This window comes from Cavia porcellus, unplaced genomic scaffold (genome assembly GCF_034190915.1).
Source record: "Cavia porcellus strain 051 isolate PalLab524CR breed Dunkin Hartley unplaced genomic scaffold, mCavPor4.1 scaffold_5, whole genome shotgun sequence".
NCBI classification, from domain to species: domain Eukaryota; kingdom Metazoa; phylum Chordata; class Mammalia; order Rodentia; family Caviidae; genus Cavia; species Cavia porcellus.
The window spans coordinates 17,561,771-17,584,023 of NW_026947488.1; the positions used below are offsets into that span (position 1 = coordinate 17,561,771).

The 22,253-nt window shown below is 50.3% G+C and overlaps 1 protein-coding gene and 1 long non-coding RNA gene across 5 annotated transcripts in view; one reads left to right on the forward strand and one right to left on the reverse strand.

Moving 5' to 3' along the window:
• The window catches only part of Hnf4a (hepatocyte nuclear factor 4 alpha), a 55,861-nt gene that overhangs the window by 19,582 nt on the left and 14,026 nt on the right, over window positions 1-22,253 (reverse strand). The window contains exons 1-3 of one of the 4 annotated variants that reach the window (XM_063248293.1): window positions 14,333-14,443; window positions 991-1,165; window positions 2-96 (exon numbers count right to left, since the gene is read on the reverse strand). In XM_063248293.1, coding sequence (XP_063104363.1) covers window positions 2-96; window positions 991-1,165; window positions 14,333-14,372 — 310 coding nt within the window. In that variant the 5' untranslated portion in view covers window positions 14,373-14,443. Of the gene's footprint in view, window position 1; window positions 97-990; window positions 1,166-4,672; window positions 7,653-14,332; window positions 14,444-22,253 lie in introns of those variants that run through there. The other 3 variants (XM_003467671.4, XM_003467670.4, XM_063248292.1) reach the window with 3 other exon arrangements.
• Window positions 9,489-18,814, forward strand: LOC111756176 (uncharacterized). The gene is made up of 2 exons (XR_002790651.2): window positions 9,489-9,760; window positions 18,473-18,814. It is a non-coding gene; the product is annotated as an uncharacterized LOC111756176 (long non-coding RNA).

A 22,253-nucleotide genomic window follows, 5' to 3' on the forward strand; every position in this document is an offset into this window, starting at 1 on the left:
CCTTCCTTCTTCATGCCAGCCCGGAAGCACTTCTTGAGCCTGCAGTAGCGGCACTGGTTCCTCTTGTCTTTGTCCACCACGCACTGCCGGCTGAATCTGGGGAGGGCTTTAGATGGTTGGGTGGAGAAGACACAGCCTTCTCTCTTAAGACAAATGAGGTCAATCCCTAGCCTCCTTGCTCCATCTCTGCACCCCACGAATTCCCATGCAAACTGGTCAGGAGCTGCAGGATCCTAGGGACTCTCTGAGAGTCTGGTCTACCCTGCCAAACATAGGGAAAGCGACATACAGCCCTGGGTCACTCAGTCGGTTGGCAGCAGAGCTGAGTCGGGAATTTCAGTCTTCTAAGTGCCAGAGGTGTTCTGTCATATCCCATGAGAGTGCAGGGACCACAACCACCCCTGGGCCTGGCTTCAAGTCAGTCCTTGGTCCACAGAGACTCCAGGGCAGGGGTAGGGTTCGAGGTAGAGATGGTGATGCAGGGTGATCTTGGAAGAGCTTGGAAAACACCTTAGCCCTCCAACAACAACTTTCTCATCTATTAATTAGGAATGATAGTAGTGATCAACCCTCAGGGGTACTGGCAGGTGACAATGAGATAATGCACAGGTGAGACGTGGCATGGAATCTGTATACCCCGAGTGCTCACAGCTGACAGCTGCTAAGATCTTATCACTGTTCTTATCCCAAAATGGCAGATGCTTTTGAAAGAGGGATCTCCAAGCCTTAGAAAGCCTTTGGGGTAGGAAGAAAGGCCAGCGCCCAGGTCTCTATTTGTCTAGGAACAAGTGCCCGGTTGGAAGACAGTTCCACGGCTCTTTAGAGTCAGAAAATAGGGCTGCCTGAGCAGATGTTCACAAGGCCTAAGAAACCAGAAGAATCTGGAAGACTGTGAAGGGCAGATGCCTCCAGGACCCACCCAGGGAGAAGAGAGCCCAAGTGCACCCATTTTCCAGCTGAAGAAATCAAGGCTCGAGTGCGGCTCCTCACCTGCAGGAGTACATGTGGTTCTTCCTCACGCTCCTCCGGAAGAAGCCTTTGCAGCCGTCACAGCTCGAGGCACCATAGTGCTTGCCTGTGGCTCGGTCCCCACAGATGGCACAGAGGGCACTGACACCCAGGCCGTTGGGCGCATTAAGGTTGGCACCCTCCGATGGAGATGCATCTGTGCCAGAAGGGAAAGGGGTTAGGACCCGAGAAAGGTGGGAAGTCAGAAACCAGCTTGAGCCTATGGGGATCAGCAGGGGACCAGGGGACTATTTCTGCCCCGTGACCTTGGGAAAGTCACTTGGCCTTTTGGAACCTCAGTTTCACATTTATAAAGGGCCTGCTCCTCCCTCAGGAGGATGTTTGCTCTGCCCTGACTCTCTCAGAGAAACAAACCCCTGGCCATTTCTAGGTGCATTCGGCTGTTCTAGACTCCTAGTTGGGCAGAGGGCGTGGTGGGATAATAAATGCTCGCCAGTGTCCCCCAAACCAGGAGCCATCCTTCTTCCTCACTGAGTGACAGAACTGGGAGAGCCTCAGCTTGTGCCTGTGCCCTGCTGACAGGGCTTGGGGAAGACATGCTCTGAACGTTCACTCCTTTCTTCCAGCACAGAGGGGCATGGCAAGGGCCTGGGCACCTCTCCAATGCCTCCCAGCCCAGGGAAGAGTGACCACACCTTGGTAAATGTGAAGAGGGGAGATTGGTGGCCACCTGCAAAGGAGAGCTTGGCTTGGGTGCCAGGAGTCTTGGGTTCTTGTGCTGATGCTGTCACTAAGCCACCTGTGACCTTGGACAAGTTCCCTTTCCTTACTTCCTTTTTGCCTAAGTCAATTGATCAGTTTGCAGATTAAAAAAAAAAAAAATCAGCAGCTGAGTCCCCTTTTCTGTAAGCAAACTGTCCACCAAGGATAGATTCTTCCCCCCTGCTGAAAAGTAGATATGTGTGCACACCAGAGACCACGCACTTGTGTTTCCATAGAAACTTTGCATCCGGCCTTGGACTCCTAAGGGGATGTCCAGTTAAGAAAGAGATTGTAGCACTGTTATTAAGAGCACATTCTGAAGCTCTTTAGGTCAGGATCAAACCCTAGCTGGCCCCACTTGGTCACATGACATTGGTCAGATTAGTTTATTTCTCATGCCTTTGTGTCCCTGACTGTAAACAGGGTGCATCGGAATCTCTTAGGGAGTTCTGAGGACTCAGTGAATCAATGGTGTGTGTAGTGCTTGGCACAGAGTAAGCTCTAGACCCACATTCAGGGAAGGGACACATCTCTGCAGAAGAAAACTCTCGAAGCAGGAGACTGGCAGCCACACCTCGCTCCTGTTGCCCAGCTGAACATCTCCTAGGCCTCCCGAGTGTGCCCAGGACTGCAGCCCCTCTGCCTGGTGAATTATTCCTGGAGGCAGAGATAATTGTTAAGCTGCCTCAGTGCCCTTTCTCCCCAAGCCTCTCCTCCCCCACCCTCGGGGAAGAGCTGACCCTACACCTTCCTGCCACTCAATGAGAGGCTGGGGAAGGACAGGCTGGGTACTGGGGCCAGATCATCTTCCCCCTGAGGTCAGTCAGCCACCCTCAATCTCCGGGTGAGGACAGTGAGGCTCAGCGAGGGCAATGAATGACCTGTCCAGCATTGCCACACTGCTGCTAAGTAGAGGGCTTGGGTTGCTCGCGGGGGACTGCTCCTGCCACACGGCCCAGGCAGGCTGAAGAAGCTGGGACTTGGGGCTGGAGGTTTAGCTCAGCGGCATAAGCACCTGCCTTGCAAGCAGGCGGTCGTGAGTTCGATCCCCGGTACCGATAAAAATGAAAAAGACAAAAAAAAAAAAAAAAAAAAAAAAGAAAAAAGAAGCTGGGACTTGCCGCTGTATCCCCAGCACCCCAATCACTGTGAATTCCAGTGGAGGACACAGACCCTGCTTAGAGTCCTTGAGGCAACCCAAGTGGGGCTGGGCCAGTCCCCTGGATGCAGCACTAAGGAATCTTATCTTATTTGTCCTCTGGTTAGCCCTGGGAGCCAGATGCTACTACTTATCCCCACTTTATAGATAAGGAAACTGAGGCTCGGGGAGGAAAGTGGCTTGCCAGATTCACACAGACAAGAAAGATCCTTCTGGCTTTAGAGTCCGGGGGCATCTAGCCAAGGGGTCTGGCTTTTGCCCCAGGAAGCCATGATTCCTGGGCTCTTGAGTGGCTGTGCAGTGGCCAGGAGTGTGACAGTACATACTGTCCCTGTGGGGTCACAGGACTCCCTGCCAGTGCAGCAGAAACTTGTCTGTCATTTCCAGTGTGTTTTCCCTTGAGCCGCTCACATGATCCTAGATCTTCTAAAAGCCGATTGGCCAACAGCTCCAGCAGAGCTGTTTTTTTTTTTTAGAAGATACAGAGGCCAAGAGAGGAGGTGATAGGCCAAGGTCACATGGTACATGGATGGTAGGCACAGGTGAGCACCTGGTGAGACTGACAGAGGCAGTGCCCAGCTGACCATTAGCTTTCCAGACCTCAGCCAGGCCACAGCCTGAGGTCACTGAGCCACAGAGCCACAGCAGGAAAGCAGGTGGCCAGCTGGCCTGGAATGCATTAGTCCCTTTTCTAGGATATCCCTGGCTCCCAGGCCTCTTCCTTTCCTCTGCTTCCTTGCAGAGGAAATTTATAGAAATCCATCTGCCACAGAGATGCCCTTGATGTTGGAGTGACTGTATGAATGGGGAGATCCACAAAGTAACAAAGTCTGTTCAGAGACAGATATGTTCCTGACTTGAATCTCGATTGGCAAATGGCAATACCAAAGCTTCCCACTCCGAGTGCACACAAGACATGCACGCTGGCCTGACAATGGGCACACACATCATTCGACAGAGGACATACACATAGAAAGCAAAGGGTACACAAATGTGTCCACATCCACCATCATTTCTGGTCAGCGGCCCACCTAAGTAGCTCACATGTACAAATATCCACTGACACACTGTACATCACCTGCAGACACAAGCTGAACAAACACAGACAGCCCTGGAGACACAAGCACAGGCCTGTTCCATGGAGAAGTACAAATGGGAATGGACACAGAACACAAATATACAAGTACTGTTCCCCAGGTACATGTCTGCCCATGCAGTGTACCACCCCATTCACACACAACACAAACTCAGGATCACACACCCAGCCTCACACACATCTCCTCCATTAGCAAATCTGCCCTGAGAAGTCCATTTTCCTCAACCTCCAGTTCCCCATGAGAGTCCCAGCGACACTCTGAGATGCAGTTATGCCTGTAGCACTGTCGTCACCAGGGACAGGATGTACCTTCCCAGCTCTCTGACCCACACCCAAGAGGGGACCATGTTGGGTTGAGTCACTGGAGCCTGGTGCCCAGAGGGTGCTCCCCATCATGTCTCTGTTGCCAGTGACACATCGAGCGGACAGCTGTGAGGTTACAGGGACCTCAGGGAGACATAGGATCTACTTTTGCTGGAAACTTGTCCCTGGAGGCTCCCCCTCACCCAGCATGCCGCTGGCGGCTGTCTCTGGCCACATTTGCTTCACCTGGCAACACCTGTACTCGCCTACAGAACCAAACTACCATTTTCGGTCATTCTCCTCCCGCCCCAAAGTCAAGGGCCAAAGATCTGCTCCAACACCTGGGCACACCTGTTCCCACTGGCACACCTGCCCCCACCTACCATTGCCCATCGCCAACACCTGCACGTTCTCGAACTCCAGGGTGGTGTAGGCCGGGTCCAGAGCAGCACTGTAGTCAGCCATGTCCATGTCGACCAGGGTTTTGGAGAGGCGCATTCTCCCCGGCCTGCACTCCTCAGGCCCCCACCTTGTACTCGAAGCCCACCCTGATTCCTCTGGGCCGAGCCCCAGCCCCCGCCCTCCGCCCTCCCCCTACCTCCTCCTGGGTCCCTTCTCTGCCTCCCTTCCTTTCAAAGTGTCTTCTGGGAGCCTCTGCACAGGGGTGGAGGCTCTGCAGGGAGGGTGGGGGTTAATGGTTAATCGTCCCGCCACTGGGTAGGCTGGGCGCGGCTGCAGGGATCTGGCTGTTGGTCAGCTCTGACTGACACCCGGGGTGCTAATTACAACTGGGGGGGCCCTAACTCACTAATATTCACTTAGCAATCTTACAAGGTGGGCAGTGAGTCGCCAGCATTCATTTGATCCCTGATTCGGCCACTCCAAGCCATTTCTGTCCCTCACTCTGACACCTACCCGACATGCTGGGCACTGATGTCCACCTCCACGCGCCCTAATTCAGTCACTTCCTAAATCATTGACTTCCACTCTCAGCGCTGTTATAATGATAAAGTTGCCCTGCGGTCCATGAATGGGAAACCTAATCTCAAGCTCAGATACTGCTCGGGTGGATCCTTGAACAGGAGACCTCTCTTCTAGTCTCCCACTGGGCAGGCAGCAGCGCCTCTGGGAGGGCCCCCACTCACCTCGAGCTCCCATCCTGGCTCCCTGCGACCTGCCAGCAGCCTCTGTTGTTCCCAGCTGCTCTGGCTGGGCCAAAGCTCCTCGCCAACTCTGTCCCTTCCTCTTGCTTCGCTAGGCTCCTGTCCCCTCCCCAAACAGCTGAGACAAGGTCTGAAGCCCCACGGGCCTGGGTTTGCATTCTGGCGCCTACCACCTGTGACTCTGGGTCAATGATTTGTCTCCCTGAGCCTCAGTTTGCTTCTCTGTAAAATGTACAATCGCTTTCAAAGGGTGGTTTGAGCATTCAGAAGAAAAACACCTCGCCATGCCTGCCCCCTCCCCTCCTCACTCTCCCCCCTTGCTGCCGGTGTCTGTCCCTGCCATGGGGTGGGATGCATGGATGTGTCCCTGTGCCATCTTGAGGCGTCTCATGCTCAGAATGTCCCCAGGTGTACCTTACTGATCTGCTGCTGCTCTTGACTTCCTCAACAGTGTAGGGAACAAGGGACCTTGCAGTTTGCTTTCAGATGAGGCTTAGAAACTGCACGGCTGTCCCCGCCCCCCCCCATCTTTGGCCTTTGGGTCATGGCTCCTCCTGTTCTCAAGCCCTCCAGCCCCTGCTCTACGGATGCTGCTGAAAGCTCCTGATCCAGCAGAGGAGGAGGTAGGAGAGGAGGATGAAGGTGGAGGCTCGGGAGCCTGGACACCTGTCACATTCTGCTAGTTGCAAGGGCAGGTCAGAGAATGTGGTAACAACAAGCGTGACGGTGAGAGAATGAGAGTCCACTCACCGAGAGGGTGGTGGGTGAACTGGTGAGCCAGTGCTTTGGAGACAAGGAGAATTAATGTGTGAGGTGAGTGAACCCTATTAGCCAGTGGGTGGATTAGTGAGTGAGCGAATGGGTGGGTGAATTGTAAGCAGACTAGAGGGGCTGTGGGTTGAGTGGTGGAAGAAGGCATCCTTACCATCTTCCTCCAACCACTGGATGCCCTTTCCTGGCCTGCTCGGCTTTCCTCTCTTCTCCCCTCCTCCTAGGGCCCAGATGCTGGAGGGAGGAGAGCCATGAAGAGAAAAGCAGCTGGATTTGGTGCCAGGAATCCTAGGTTTAGAAACCGGCTCCCTCACTATTTAGATAGCTTTGTTTAAATTGCATCTCTTCTCAGGGCCTCTGTGTCTCCATCTGTAAAGTGGGGAGATGATCCTGGCACAGATATTTCTTGGCTAGGATAAGATTCTAAGGAAGGGAAGAAGGAAAGCCTCCCCATCAACACCTCAAGATGAATTATTGAAATGAGATCCTGAAGGGAACTTAGATGCTGGTGGGTTCTTCCCATGCTCCGCCCTGGCAACGTTTGGTCATGGCTCCAGCACCCATGGTGGGGATGCAGGGCTGGATGGAAAGGAAAGACTCAACCAAAGAGTGAACACCAAAGTGGCGAGGAGTTCTGGCCAGGCCCTGGCACCTTCGAGGAGCCATGAACAGCTGTTCCCTGCACAACCCAACAATGTTCATCCTACGTATTTGGCAATTCATCAAATGTAAGCGACACACTTCCACATTTTTGCAAGTGGACTGTGATCGCTGGCAAGGCAGCGTTTAATTAGGTCATAAAAACAACAATGCATCTTTCTATAAATGACAGCTTCAATTCGATTCAATCAGGTCTGATCTGCAGGGTCCCCAGGCCATGTGTGAGATACGCAAGGACTACCAGGTGGCAGCTGTCTCCCTGCGATGAGCCGCTGACTGCACAGACTACGACATACATGACTTGCCAAAGGCTCCACGTGCATGACTGCTTAAGGGGCGCATTCCAAACACATGTCCTACCCCATGACCACTTCCCCATAAGCCAGTCCACCCTCGGCAGCTACAGATTGCATCACCCATCACATGCACGACCTGCTCCACCTTTGGCCAACTCCAGACATATTTCCCACATACATGCTTCTCATATAAATGACATCACTGTAGGATCTACTGCTTCTGTGACTTCGGGGGAATGATTCTGAATCACCAGTCTCTCCTACCAAATGGATCTCACCTGCAGTTTTCCAGAAGTATGAAATGAGATAAGGCTGCAAATCCTCAACTGTCCCTCCACTCTCTCTCCTTTATGGGCATAAGTTATGGCTCTTAGATCACAGGCACGATATTTTACCAAGCTGTGACCTCACGTGCTGTTTCTCACACCAGAAAAATGAGGAAAGAAGGCAAATCTGCATCAAGTGTGATGCATGTGTAAAAATACACACCAGTCTCTTTAAGTATGAAAAAATAATGTAAAACATACAGGAACTCTGAAATGTTGATTACAATTTGAAATGACAATTTTTAAATATCAAAATCAATGAAACCAATTATTAAAAGAAAAAGGCTGGGCAGAGTGGTGCACGCCATTATCCCAGCACTCAGGAGGCCGAGGCAGGAAGATCACTACAAATTTGAGTACAGCCTGAGCTGCCAAAGTGAGTTCAAGATCAGCCTGGACTATATAGCAAGATCCTGTCTCAAAAAATAAGAATGGGGTTAAGGCAGCCCATTTGGGACCCCTCTGTCTCTCAGGAGGTATTCCTAGTTCTGAGTCTTTTTCCAAATAAATTTTCCTACTCTTAGACACACGGCCAGTCCTTGGTACTGGTTTTTGCATTCAAGAGTTTGGATCAAAAATAGTAGGAAAAATTGTGTCAGTTCTGAATATGGACAGAATTTTTGCTTTGTTCTTTGTTTATGAGACATGGTCTTGCCATGCTGCCCAGTTGGCCTCAGACTGTTGGGCTCAAATGATCCTCCTGCCTCAGCCTCCTGAGTAGCTAAGACTTCATGGGCACATATGACCATGCTCAGGCTACTGTTCAGATGTCACATTATTCTTTTTCCTCAACAATATAGTATATAATTATTTACATAAAATGCACATGGAATTAATGTAAGTAACTTAGAGATGATTTCAAATAGACGGGAGTATGTCCAGAAGTCATCTGCAAGTGTTACATGATTTTCAAGTAGATCCAGGACTTGAGTCACCGTGCATTTTGGTGCCCAGGCAGGGTTCTGGCACCAGCCCCCCAGGTAACCGTAGAGGGCAGCCATCGTGTTACTGCCATTGGTTGTGGACTCCTTGAGCCACATAAGCTTGGGAATCTGGACCCCTCCTCTGGAGAGCTCTGAGTGTGGGCCTACCCAGCTATGCACAGTCTCTGTCCTCAGTGCCATCTTGAAGCCATCCATTGAGGGCCATCTTTATCCTTGTCCCTTCTCCTTGGCCTTTCAGGCCACAGCTCCAGGGATGGTGGCTCCTAGAGGGTACCAGGACCTCAGAGCTGGCCAGGAGGCCCAGCTCCTCCACTCTGTAGGTGGGGAAGCAGAGGTCTGGCAGAGGGAAGCCGCGAATTCTGGGGCAGCCAACAGGGCGAGGTCACAGCAAAGCCAGCCGCAGGCCGGAAGGAGTGTGGGGCTCTGCAATGGACAGAAGGAAGGGCACTGCCACTGGAGACTGCGCCATTTTTCTTTGAAATGATAATAATGGTAGATATTTACAGAGACATGTTGTGCCAGGCCCGGTGCTGAGAACCTTCAACTTTTCTCATTGTTTCGGATGCCCCAAACACCCTCATGTTACAGATGGTAAAACTGAGGCTCAGAGAGGTGGACAGACTTTCCCAGCCCCGAGGGGCTGCCATCTAGAGTCTGACTCTAAGGCTCAAGGGTTTCACCTCCCCACCAACCCCATTCCCGGAATCCCAGGAGGACATGAGCTCCGGACTGGCTCTTTCTGGTTTAAGCTTCACTGGACTGCTGAGGGACCCAAGGGCCTGAGAAGCCAAGGCCACATTCCTGGGCAGGTGCAAGTCTAGAGACCCCCTCCAGACATCCAGTCACCCCAGGGTGCTGATGCCTCCGCTCCCCTCTTGATGCTATTTCCTATCTGTCCTCCCCACCCGCCACCTGGGCATGGTGCAGGGGAAACCAGGACTTATCAAGACAAAGAACAAAAGTCGTGGGGGAAAGAAGCCAAGAGCCATGTCTACTCTGGGGTAGGGCCCTTCAGTTTCGCCCCTTTGAAATTTCAAATTCCAGTTTGTGGACAAAGTCCTAACTATCTCACAATATAGGTCCCCAACAGCTGACCAAACTCCAGTCCAGGCAGCCACCTGGCCCGAGACTGGCCTGGCCTCCCTTGCTGCCTTTGGCAACTCCCAAGACCCCAGACAGGAGTTCCAGGAGAGCTGGGGTCTCACAAGGCATCCCTGTGCCCCCAGGCAGCCAGTGGGACCCCTGGTTTCCAACCAAGAGGATGGTTTCTGCCTGGAGCTGGGATCTGGCGCCTCCTGATATCCATGGCAGGTAGGTGTCTGCAATTTGGGCCTCTGCTGTCTCTCGGGCTCCTGAACCCTGCTCTGACCACCATGGCTTGTCCCTTTGGTGATGTTCAGAACCTCAAAACCGACGCCCTAACCTGGAAGACAACACTGAAGTCTTTAGAAAGTAGTAGTTGCTGTAGCTTGGGTTGTGGGGCTAGGCTTTATTCCTGGGCCCCTCACAGAGCCCCAGAGGGCAAGAGGGACTTTCTCCAGCCTGCTCAGCGGTGGGGGGAAGCTTGGTCTTCACAAGAAAGACCCCGTCCCTCCCTCAGAAACCATGGGTGACCATGCATTTGTGCACTTGGTGGCTGATGGCCACTGGATTGCCACAAAGTATTTCCGAGAGGAAGACGAGGGAGCTGGGGCTGAAGGCCAGTGGGTTTGGAAGGAAACAACATTCACGTAGTTAACTGATAACTGGCCCCATCCCTGGGCCTCCACTGGCCTCCTTCTCCCTCCCTGTCCTCGGCATGATTAAGATGAACTTACCTGCTTGCTAATCATTGCTCAGACTGTTGATTTTGCCTTAAAAAATTAACTGGGCATGAGTTTGCGGTTTGCCTCACCCCTAACCCTGAAAAGGCTGGGGTGAGCAGAAGGCCGCCTGGGTTATGCAAGAGGCCGCTGGCCTCCCCATGGACATCCAGTGGCCTCCTCTACCGCTCTCCAAAGGGGAGGTTTTGCTCGAGTCAACAGTCTGCCTATGCCCTGCTCTGTGTCCTGAGCAAATTTGCTCTGTTACCAAAGAGAGATAAAGGGAGCAGGGTTGGGGGTGGGGGGAGTTTTCCAAACAGGGATGCGAAGCTGTGGCTTTGAGTTTGGGATAGTAGAACCCTCCTTGAAGCCAGGAGAACTTTTGGGGGATGTGAGCTGGGGCTTTCCAAACTCAACTCTGGAGGTCTCCAGGGCTCAGAGCATGTACCAGGTGAAGTCCCCTGGGATGTGACCTTTCTTAATATTTTCCCCAAACCACTGTCCAGCCTCATCACCTCAGGGTGCAGGAGGCAAGCTGGAGGCCAGAGGTAAAAAAGACTAATCCAAGGACATATGTCACCCTGGGCATCCTGGTCTCCAGCTGGGACAGGGTGATGGGCTCTTGCTGGTGGTCTCGGTGATGTGTTTCAGGATGTCAGGGAGCAGATGGTTCTGCAGATGCCCTTGGCTGCCATTTCTCTCTCCCTCTCAGGGTTGTCTGAGAGCTACTAGAAGGCCCAAGTCAGGGGACATCAGCTGGCCTTGTGTCCTGTGGCCCTGTGAAGAGCAGGACCAGCAGCATGAGCTTGGACCAGGCACTACATATCACAGCTTGGCTTGGTCCTGTCTCTGAAGACATCAGGCCCTTCAGAAAGAGCAGAGTTCTGCCCTGACTCTCTCAGCCCTTATGAGCCTCAGTTTCTTCCCTCGTAAACTGAGAACGACATCTTACTCCTGATGTCATCACAAGAATGAAATGGAGACGTCCGCTGACAGTCATGGCCAATGTGTACAGGCTGTCTGGAGTGCTATGTGCTGAAGAGCTCTCATGTTGCTCAGAAAGGAAAGACGTGGTCTTATCAGCATTTTATGGACCACAGGCATCGAGGGTTTGATAGAGACAGAAATGAGAAGTAGGATTCAGATGTAAGCTGGCCCCATAATCTATGCTCCTAAGCCAAGGTCACGCTGCCTGTTCGGGGCTGAGCACACTAACTCCGACAGATGGTGGCCAGTAAAGGGCCATGGAAGCTGCTCTGGCCAGAGAGCAGGGCATTGTGCGAGATGCTGCTGCCCAGACCCAAGAGGCTAGACAGAGAGGGTGAGCTGGAGAGGGAAGGTCTGTGTGGGTGGGGTGTCCATCTGGGTTGGCTGCTCGCCACCAGGTGGCTTGTGTCATCTGGGTGAGGGTGTTACTGTTCTCTTGTTGATGTTCCTGACCTTATCTGCAGGAGTGACCTTGGTAGTTGGATGGGGCCTGTCCTGTTCATCTGAACCTTAAGGGTCTGCCTTTTCCAAACACTAGTCTTGGGTATGAGGACTGAATTTACAACCTAGAAGTAGCCCTCAACCTTCCTACATTCTGGTTCTGAGGGGCTCCCAGGATTTTCCCGGAGGTCACCGAGGTGGAGTGTTTGGAAGTTCTAAGACTGAGGTCAGGATCATTGTGTACACTTACACAGGCTGCTCACTGCACAAATGTTTTCCACCCAGGAGGGCTGAGTGGGGGTGAAATCCAGCCCTAGTTCTAAAGCCCAGGAGCTCTGCCCGCTAGGGTAGGGAGGATGTTTTCTTCTTATTTACACAAAAGCTGTATGTAAGCAACTGGAAGCCTTGGTCCACCTCCGGTTCCAGCCGCCATCTAACTCTGGGCAAAGTTGTTTCCAACCCCTCCCTTATTCTGCATAAAGCAGGGAGACAATCTAGATAGTGAAACAGAATCATTTTAGATCTTTAAAAATACAGATGATAGCCAGGTGTGTTGGCACACCTACAATATCAGCACTCTGGGAGGGTGAGGCAAGAGGATTTCAAGTTCCCTGGGCAACTCAGTGATTTAATGAGACCCTGTTTCAAAATAAAAAGGGCTGGGGATATAGCTCAGTGGCAAGGCCTTGGGTTCAACCCTTTATACTAAACACAGAGACACAAAAATACAGATGCTTGGGCTGGGGGTGCAGCACAGTGGCATGACATTTGCCCAGCACGTGCAAGACCCTGGGTGGGATCTCCAGCTTGGTGGCACCCAAAACAACAATGAAACTCAGGCCTCAGCACAAACCAAGGGCCAAATCTTGGAGAAGGGTGAGCGGTACGGTATTTTTTTACATTCCCTGATGATTGTGAGGTTCGAGACCCTCCACGGAGGACTTGGCACCCAGAGCTAGAAAGGCCTTGCTATGGGGTCCCAGGTTTTATAGCTTGCTGTAATTTCATAGTGGAAACTTCTGTGAGGTTCAGTTGCCCCATCTGTAAGATGGCACTGGTGACAACCCCCCTCATAAGATCAGGGGTCTTAAATCAATGGGTAGCCGGAGATATAGGCACAGCGCCTGCCTGGAAAGCGCAAAGACCTGAGTTCAATTCCTGGTACTAAAAAATAAATAAAATAAAATCAATAGGTGGCATCCACACAGCACATGGCACCACGTGCATCACAGCAATGACTCTTGGTTCTTGGTGCCAATGACTGCCATCGTTGTTACTGGCAATAAGACACTGACTTAAAATAAAAGGCTCTCTTAGGTCAAGGATTCAGTGACATGGACCCAATTCCTGGAAGATGGGTGGCAATCTTGGCTGTGCATCTCTTGGATTATTAAAGTATGTGGGGCCAGGGGTGGTGGCACACACCTGTAATCCCAGCATTCAAGAGGCTGAGGCAGGCGGATCGCAGTGAGTTGGAGGCCAGCCTGGGCTGCCTAATGAGTTCAAGAGTTCAAGGCCGGATTATTATCAACTCTTTCACCTAATTTGTCAAAATTTTTACATTCATTTTTGAGTCATTATTACATTCCCACGGCTCAAGATCACAGTATAAAAAGGCGCCTGTCAGGAAACTCACTTCCCCGCCTCCTGCCCATCTGCTCACCCAACTCCCTCACAAATCAGTTCCGGGGCTCTTATGCATCTCCTGAGCTTTCTCCAACACCGCACAGATGTCTCAGAAGCTCTAAGAGTGCGCATCACCGCCCCCACTCTCCTGCTGGAGATTTCTCCACAGCGCTTGAGAGCAGCTTTGTGTGACAGTTGAGGAAACAGGCTCCGAGGGGAATGCAGTTTTCTCAGTAAGCCGAGGCCACTGTGTGATCCGCTGTCCCCGGCTCCAGGGCAGCATTTGTCCATGCACTGACGTGGCCTTCCTGGAAGCCGGAACCAGAGAGCTTTCCAGCCAGGCCTAATCCTCTCTGGTACAGGCCTGGCCTTCCTAGGCAAGAGGGTGGGTGGGTCGGATAGGCTGCAGGGGCCCCCTGTGTCTCAGCACTGAACAAATCATTCAAGTATGGGCTTAGCGGGTGGGTGTCCCCTGGGTGGGGCGAGGGGCCTCTGTGTCCTCCCGCAGAAGCCTCCCAGGACGCTCAGTGTTGGACTGTGTGGGTGACAGGGAGGAAAGGAGGGGAGGTGGGGATGGGAGCCCAGAAGACAGGTCCTAGGGAACAGGTATCAGGGGGAGCCCTTCCTGGGGCGGCTTCAGAATTCAAAATGGAAGTGGCGAAGAGATTTTTAACCACTATTTCTACCCAGGTGCCCTCAAGGTTCCCTCTGGATTCTCCACCTGCTTCAGTTCACTGACTTTGGGCAAGTCACCTTCTCACCTGTGCCTCAGTTTCCCCAAATGCAAAATGATTAGACAGGTGCTCTTTGGTGGCCTTGGAGCACCCTTAAAGGACTCTCTAGGGGCCCCCCTCATTTTACTGGGAAGGTCTGAATCCTGTTTTGACCGGATATAATTCACCCAGCAGAGCCCTCGTACTTTGTGGGTTGGGGCTGTGAACCAAGCCCAGACTCCTGCCCTGGGTTCCTATCTCTCCTGCTACCCGTGCTTGCTTCCCTCTATGTGGCAGTAGAGAGGGGGCCCTACCTGGCGCTTCCTGGGGGAAGCCCCGGCCCCTGTGTGACATCCTCCTCCTGGTGCTCCGGGGCCCTGCACACGGGGCAGCCTCTTCATCCTTGAGCTGGCTTCTCTTCCCACCCTAGCACTCAAGGCCCTGTGAGGGCTGCCGGACAGTTAATCCCTTAATGCTGGTCACAATGGGATTTTGGGGGTAGTGGGAGGTGGTCTCCATGGAAACTACCGCCCAGCCTAGGACCCATGCAAGGACTTAGCCTCAGGACTCAGCTGAAGTTTGCAGAGACCCAACCCGGCCACCTGCTGTCTCCAGGTTTTCAGCTAAACTTGAGGGTGACAGTTACAAGCATGGTCCTGTCCAGTTCTGAGCTCAAGGTCTTCGTTCTTGATTTGTGGGGCCAGTCCTCAGCCCAGCAGCTTTGCTAGAAGAGTGCAAGCTTCGGTGTCCACCAGAACTGAGTCTGAAGCTGGGCTTTCCCTCTCCAACCGCCCTAGCCCCTGCATTTCACTTTTCTGAATCTCAGTTTCTCCACCTGTAGGACGGGCACAATAATGCCACTTGGCAAGACTTTTGGGTCTACCTTCTGGGTAGTGACAGTAAACCCTCCAGACTACACCGCATACTCTTCTTGACCACCTGCAAAACTCCTGGCCTTGCTCGTCTCCAGCAGAGCTGTCCCCCTCTCTGCAAGACCTAGCTCGTCATCTTCCTCCATCCACACCAGGCCCCAGAGCTCTATAGCATCATGGATTGACCCAAAGGTGACAGCTTCCCCTCTGGACTGTGTCCCACTGACCCTGCTACACCCAGGTCCCAGGTGGCATTTAGTGTAAATGCATCGACTGAATATGTGAGTGGATGAAGGAATTTGTCCACACAAACATTCACCACCCATTTACCACCTACGTGGGCATCATTTTGAGTGTTGGCTATGCAGCAATAAAAGCAGTGGGCAAGACCCCTCCCTCCCAGCACTGCAGGCCAGCGAATCAAACACAGGCTGAGCTGGGCAAGACTGTGCATGCCTGTTATCCCAGCACCGTGGGAGGCTGAAGCAGGAGAATCTCCAGTTTAAACTCAGCCTGGTCAATTTAGCAACTCTGTCAGACTCTTACTCAAAAAAAAAAAGTTTTTAAATGCTGGAAATGTAGCTCAGTGTGAAGGCCCTGGGTTCACTCTCCCAGTACTGGGGAAGGGAGAGAGGAGACAAGACTGTTAAATTGGTATTTCGGTTAACTAGTGACTGATTTTTAAAAGCATAAGTATGTCCCTAACAATGCATGATTCCACTTAAAAAGTTTGTGCTTTATCTCACATCAAATGGAACTGAGGTTCGATTCCCTGGGCAAGGATTCCCTAGATCACTTGGCTTATATTTTGGTGGGAAGGTGAAGCAAAGACAGGCAATGCGCAAGTTCAAGAAAAACAAGTAAATTTCAAGACACGGTTAAGTGTAGCAGAAACTAGGCAACAGCACCGCGTGCCAGCACAGGGACAAGCAGGGGGCATCTTTAAACAGGGTGATCTGAGCCGGTGGCCCCTGGCTGCAGTTCAAGGCGCTGCCCTGGAAAGGTTCTCTGCGGCGGAGTCAGCCCCGTCTTGTGGGCTATGAGCCACCGAGGGCGCTGCTGAGGCGAAGGGGTGATGATCTTGGCTGTGGGCTTTGCAAATCTTCGAGAACACGCAGCCCCACCCCTGGGACCATCCAATGTCCTCTGTGGGGCAGAGGGCCAAAGGAAGGGGCCAAAGGAGCTGTGCAGGGAAGCGTGACCACCTGGCCAGAGCCTGGAGCCCCTGACACACTTTGCCCTGTAGCACCCGAGAGTCGGTGCGCCGGCTACGAGAGTCGAAGGGCGGCTGCGAGGAAGCGCTTCTCGGACTCCCTCTCGTGGCCAGTTCGGACACTAGCGCTCAGAAACTTGTAGAGAGCTACGCGGTTTTCACCAATCAGAGCGCAGGCCGCGATACAATCCCACCAATCACAGACCCAGACGACGTCACTCTAGTTCCCGCCCAATCTCGCAGGCAAGATCATCACCAATCAGTACGCTCGATTTACAAACCGGCTCCTAGGTTGTTCTCAGCGCGGGCTTCGGCTTCTCTGAAACCTCTGTGGCCAATGTCGGGTGCCTGCATGTAGGCGCCTTAGAGCCGGGTCCGAGGCTTTGTGCGGGCTCCACAGGGAAGCCCACGCTTGCACTCAGGGGGTATTGATAAAGATATTACCATCATTAAACACCACCCCTCCTCCATTATGAAAATTGATGTATGGGTGGGAGGGCTTGGCAAAAGTGTGACCCCGGGAGAGAGACGCTGGAGTAGGACAAGACCCTTCTCTGGTGGTTAAAATAACAGTTACCCCACCTGTTATAACCCGCAGCCCATCTCAGTTATCCAGGCCCCAATCCTGGAAGTCACTATCTTTGTGTCCTCCCTCCTGCCCCACCCAAACCATCTGAAAACCCAGTGCTTGTGTCTCCGACAGTATCACGAATTTTCATCTTTCTGTCTCCATCACCTCCATCGCTGGAATCTGCTAAAGGCTCTTCCCTTCCTTCCCTTCCCTCCCTCCACTGCACCAGGCCCTCTCCAGCCAGGGCCCAGGTGGTGACCTCGTACAAACAAGCAGAGAATCGCAGCCCTCTCCTACTTAAATGTTTATGGCTTCCTGTGCACTCATCATACAGCTCATGAAACCCTGCAGGGCTGTGAGGTGGGGCAGTCTCCTCACTGTGTCCCCACATCTTTGAGTTCCTTTCATCCCACTTGGCCCCATCTAGGGCAGCCACTACTGCCCTGACCTTTCCTGCCCCTTCTTTGGTCTCAGGGCCTTGGCATGTCCTTTCCATTTCCTTCTACCTGGACTATAATTTCTTGCATGACTGACAAAAAATCCTCCAGACTGGGGACTCGTTTGTCCTCTGGGAGGACTTTCTTACATGATTAACTAGGTTCTCTGCGTCCCTGTGCTCTTTATTTATTCTCTCTCTCTCTCTCTCTCTCTCTCTCTCTCTCTCTCTCTCTCTCTCTCTACTTTCCCAGAAACTTCAATTTATTTTAGAAGGAAAGATTATTATTGCTACATAGTGAATCACTGGTATCCTAAGTAGAAGATAATGGAAAATAAATAATGAAATAAACCAGTTACAGTATATTTTGATTCAACACTGTTTGCTTGTCAAAGTTTCTGCGCAAACTTTTGTTAAAAAGCAAAGACCACATAAAGCTGTGAAATGGCCAGAATGTTTGGAAGCAGCACAATGTTGAGGCTGAAGATACAAATTCCAGAAATTGACCTACTGGGCTTGAGTTCTGGTTCTGCCAAGGACTAGCTGTGTGGCCCTGAAAAAGTTACTTAACTACACGGATTCTGTTTTCTTTTTCTATCATTCTTTTCTTTTTGCAGGGAGGTGCTGAGGTTCAAACCCAGGCTAAGTTCAAACACACGCTAAGTATTTGCTCGCTCACTGAGCCACTCAGCCAACCCTGTGTCTGTTTTCTTATCTGCAAAATAGGGATGCAAAATGTGTGTGTCATTGGATGGTTGTGGGAATTATTGGTGTTCATGCCTCTAAGGGGCTTAGAACCAGGGCTGGCACATGGCGAGCTCTGGAGGGTGTTAGCTGTCTATCAAGGCGGGATGCAGACCCCAATAATTTTGGAGATGTTTAAACTCAGTGGAAGGGAAGAAAAACTTTTCCACATCGGTAAGACTAAATCACTTGGATGGTGCAGATGGGGAGATCCACCTTAGGAGCAACTGACCTGACAAAGTCCTGGAGGGTTTGCTTAGTGCTGCTGACCATACCTAGCGGTGTCTTGAGTGAGAACACAGAGCACAGGCCATGTGTGGACAACTGCATGTGCTTTTGATTTTAACAGGGATACTTACAATTCTCCCAGCATGGGATGAGGTGAGGAAACTATGTACTCTGAAGAATAACTGAAAGTGAAGGAGGTTTGGGCTGGGTTCTGGGGAAGAGGAGAGAGCCCTTGGAGTGGAGTGTTCAGGGCGCAGCCCTTGAAATATATCAATGGGTCTTTTATGTAGCCGCATTTGGCCTTGTGAAAGTTATAAGTCCATCAAGACTTATTGCTTCATTTATAAGATAGGAATCAGTAATAGGGCTTCTTTATTGATTGCTTTGCAGAATAAGTGTGATAAACCATCTACACCTGGCAGGTAACTGCCCAGCACGTAGTTACGTTATTTACTGGATTCAAAGTTCTTTTCCCTGGAAAAGAAGCCTACTGATTCCGACAGCCCCAGAGGAGGAGCCAGGACCAGCAGAGAGGTGCTATAGGGAGGAAAACCTGGGCTCAGAATGAAGAAAAGAACTTTCTGTTGCGTACAGTTGTTCTGCTACCTAGGAGTCCACATCTTGTCACTGCAGGAACCAAGCAAAGCTTAGTGTCACCTGTCAGTGAGTGTAAGGAGAAAATCCAGCAAGTCATGGAACAAAAGTCCTAAATAAAATGCTATCAAAACCAAATTTGCATCAAGAATATTGGATATCCACATGCAAAGGAATGGGTTTGGAGTCTTACATTATTATGCAAAAGTTAACCAGAAATGGATTAAAGACCTAAAACCATTAAAATATAGAGGGGAAAGCTTCATGACATTATTTGGCAATGGTTTCTTGGATATGGCACAAAAAGCACAAGCCACAAAAGAAAAGATAGAAATTTGGGTTCCATCAAATATAGAACTTTTGTTTACCAAAAGACACTGTCAACAGAGAAAGGAACAAAAATATTAACAAATCATGCACCTGATAAGGCATTAATATCCAGAATATTTAAAGAACATCTACAACTTAAAGATGGACAATAGGTCCAAATAGACAATGCTTTGAGGAAATTATACAGATGACTAGTAAGCACATGAAAGAAATGCTTAACATGACCAACCACTAGGAAAGCGCAGATCAAAACACAGAGACACCATTGCACACCCATTTGTGTGGATGTTGTGAAACAACATTAGAACAGAAAATTACAGGTGTTGCCAGGGATGTAGACAGCTAGGGAAGGAACCTGTGCACCACCGTCGGGGATATAAAACAGTGTAGCTTCTGTGGAAAGCGAGTGTGGTGATTCTTCAAAAAAATTAAAAGTAGTAGCATGACCCAATTGTTCTGCTCCTCATTGTACGCCCAAAAGAGCTGAAAACAAGTCTGCTATGAACGTGGACACTCCTGTTTCACAGCAGTATCATTCTCGATAGTATCCAACAGAGGACAAAGATAAATAAAATGGAATATTATTCAACGTTAAATAAGAAGGGAAATCTGACCCATGCTACCACATGAATGAACTTCTCATACATTATTCTAAGAAAAATAAGCAGGTCCCCAAAGGACAGACACTGTGTGATCCCACTAGTGTGAGGTGGGGTTGCTGAATTCATTGATGTGACACTTTGCAGAGGTAGAAAATAGGAGGGTGACTACAGAAGCAGCGGAGGCAGGGCTGGGGATTTGTTTCTAATAGAGTTGACTTCAATAAGAGAAGATGAAAAGCACTCAGGAGAGGGGAGGGGAGGCTGTCCAATGCCCCTGGGATTGTACATTTTAAAATGGTTACAGTGGTCAATTTTGTGATGTGTGTTTTCCCACAAATTTTAAAAATTGTAACATTGTATGAGATACATATACTGCATGATGACAGGGTTAGTCCTATTCCAGGAAAGCAAGGATGGTTTAACACTGTAAAATTGATGAATAAATTAGAAGATTAAAGGAGAAAAATTGTGATCATCTCAGTAGATGCACAAAGAGCAATTAAGATAAATTAGTGTCGTAATTAACAAAGGAACAAACAAGGCAAGCATGGTGGTGTACGCCTGTAATCTCAGTGCTTGGGAAGCTGAAGCAGGAGGATCATGGGGAGGTCAAGGCCAAACTGGACTACACAGTGAGACCCAGTCAAAGGAGAAAGAGAAAGTGATGGCAGGGAGGTAAACGTCTAACTTAGAATAAACTGTGATAGCCCAATAAACATTACCCAGCAGTATTCCAACTCAGATGTTATACTTCAGAGAACAGAAAACGTCACCCGCAGAGGGTGTGAACTGTGCTGCACTGTGTACTCGTCCTACAATAGAACCTCGTATTGGGCAAATGGGTGGATCCCCAAAAGACCTATCCTGAGAACCTCAATGTGTATTCTGCCTAAAAATATCAGAAATGTGGTGTGGCAGTATCCATGAATTTTTAAAGAGAGATAGTATTTTTTTTCCTTTTGAGATAATCTCACTATGTAGCCCAAACTGGCCTTGAACTGGCAGCAATCCTGCCTCAGCCTCCCATGTGCTGTGTGCACCACCAGGCCTTGCAAACTTACTGTTTTGTTTTGATTTGGGGGTTTGTGTTTGTTTGTTTTGAAGAAAACCAGTTTCTGGTCAGCCTGGGCTACATTGTAAATTCAAGCGCAGCCTGAATTATATAGCGAGACCAAAAACAAAAAAACAAAAAAAGAAAGAAAATCATGACTTATTTTGAGCTTGTGGGAGCCACTGTACTGTTAAGACATTGAATTCAGGGCTTGGTGCATGCTAAATAAGCAGCTCTACCACTGAGTCACAGCGCCCAGACTTCCTCTTTTTATTAGAGCAGGTTCATAGTAAGAGTTCCCAGCAGACAAGCAAAATAAAAAAGAATTCAATTTGTTCCCAATGCCACTTTGGCTCTTTCTCCCATTTGATGACAGCAAGCCTTTACAGAACCTTCTGAGCACAGCAGGAGGAGGCTCACTTAACACCTAGCAGAGGGAGAAAGGGTCAGGGGGGCTTCCACCTTCACTTTACAGACAGAGCAAGGACTCAGGGATCCCCAGCTCTGCAGCACAGGGTCTCAGCCCCCCACTGGAAGGGATCCTCACTGCCCAAAGCTCCCTGAACTTCTCGCATCTCTGCCCGGCAACATTGGCACTGCCTTCTCCAGTAACAAACTCTACCGCTGTAGCAGGACCCATCCTCCAAAGTCACTCCATTTTATCTCCAGACAAACTCCCATCTGCCCTAGGAAGAGCAAAAACTAAGCCTCTCTCTCTCCATCCCAGCTCCACCCCTTCCACGGACTAGAGATAAAAGAATGGTTGTGTAATTAAGTTTTAAATTGACCATTGTTTTATGTGAGTGTCTGATTAAGGGCACACAATGGCTGTCAGATGGGGAGAGGAAGTGGGGACTCCTACCATGGACTATGCTGGAGGATGTATTTGGAGCTCTGGAGCCTGGGTCCTGCAGAGATAGGTGGCCAGGCAGCAAGAATGAGGACCCCAGAGATAACTGAGGGCTGAGGAGCAGACTCAGGCAGGGAGGGCACAAGCCCAGCAGCTTCAGGCATGGGAAATGGAGGCAGAAGGGTTAGCAATGAATTTCATCACTGGCGTGGAGTACAAGAAATTAGAGTACCACTTTCTAAAACCCATGTGAGCCACAGGTAGAAGTTTAAATGCTCTAACAGCCAAATAAAAAAGCAGCGAATTGCTGGGTGTGGTGACACACACTTATAATCTCAGCATTTGGAAAGCTGAGGCAGGAAGATTGCTTCAAGTTAGAGGCCAGGCTGGGCTACAGAGTGAGTTCAAGGTCAGCCTGAACTGCAGAGTGAGAAGACAAAAAAATAAAATTAAATAAATAAGTAGCAAGCCTATGAAATAGGAGATTGCTTTTACAAGTAATGAGTTTCTCCATAGTCGTAGCAACCAGGGATCCCAAACTCAACAGCCCTCAATGCACAGAGATAACTAAAAATGTACGGAACAGGGGAGTGTAAGCCAATTTCACACTCATTAAAAAGTGCCACATGAATAATGCTTTATGTTTATTAGTAGAGCTTCAATGTCTGCACACTAAGAAACAGTAGGGACTGGAGTAAATTAAGAGAAAATACAGGGAACCTAAATTACTTCTGACAGACCCTT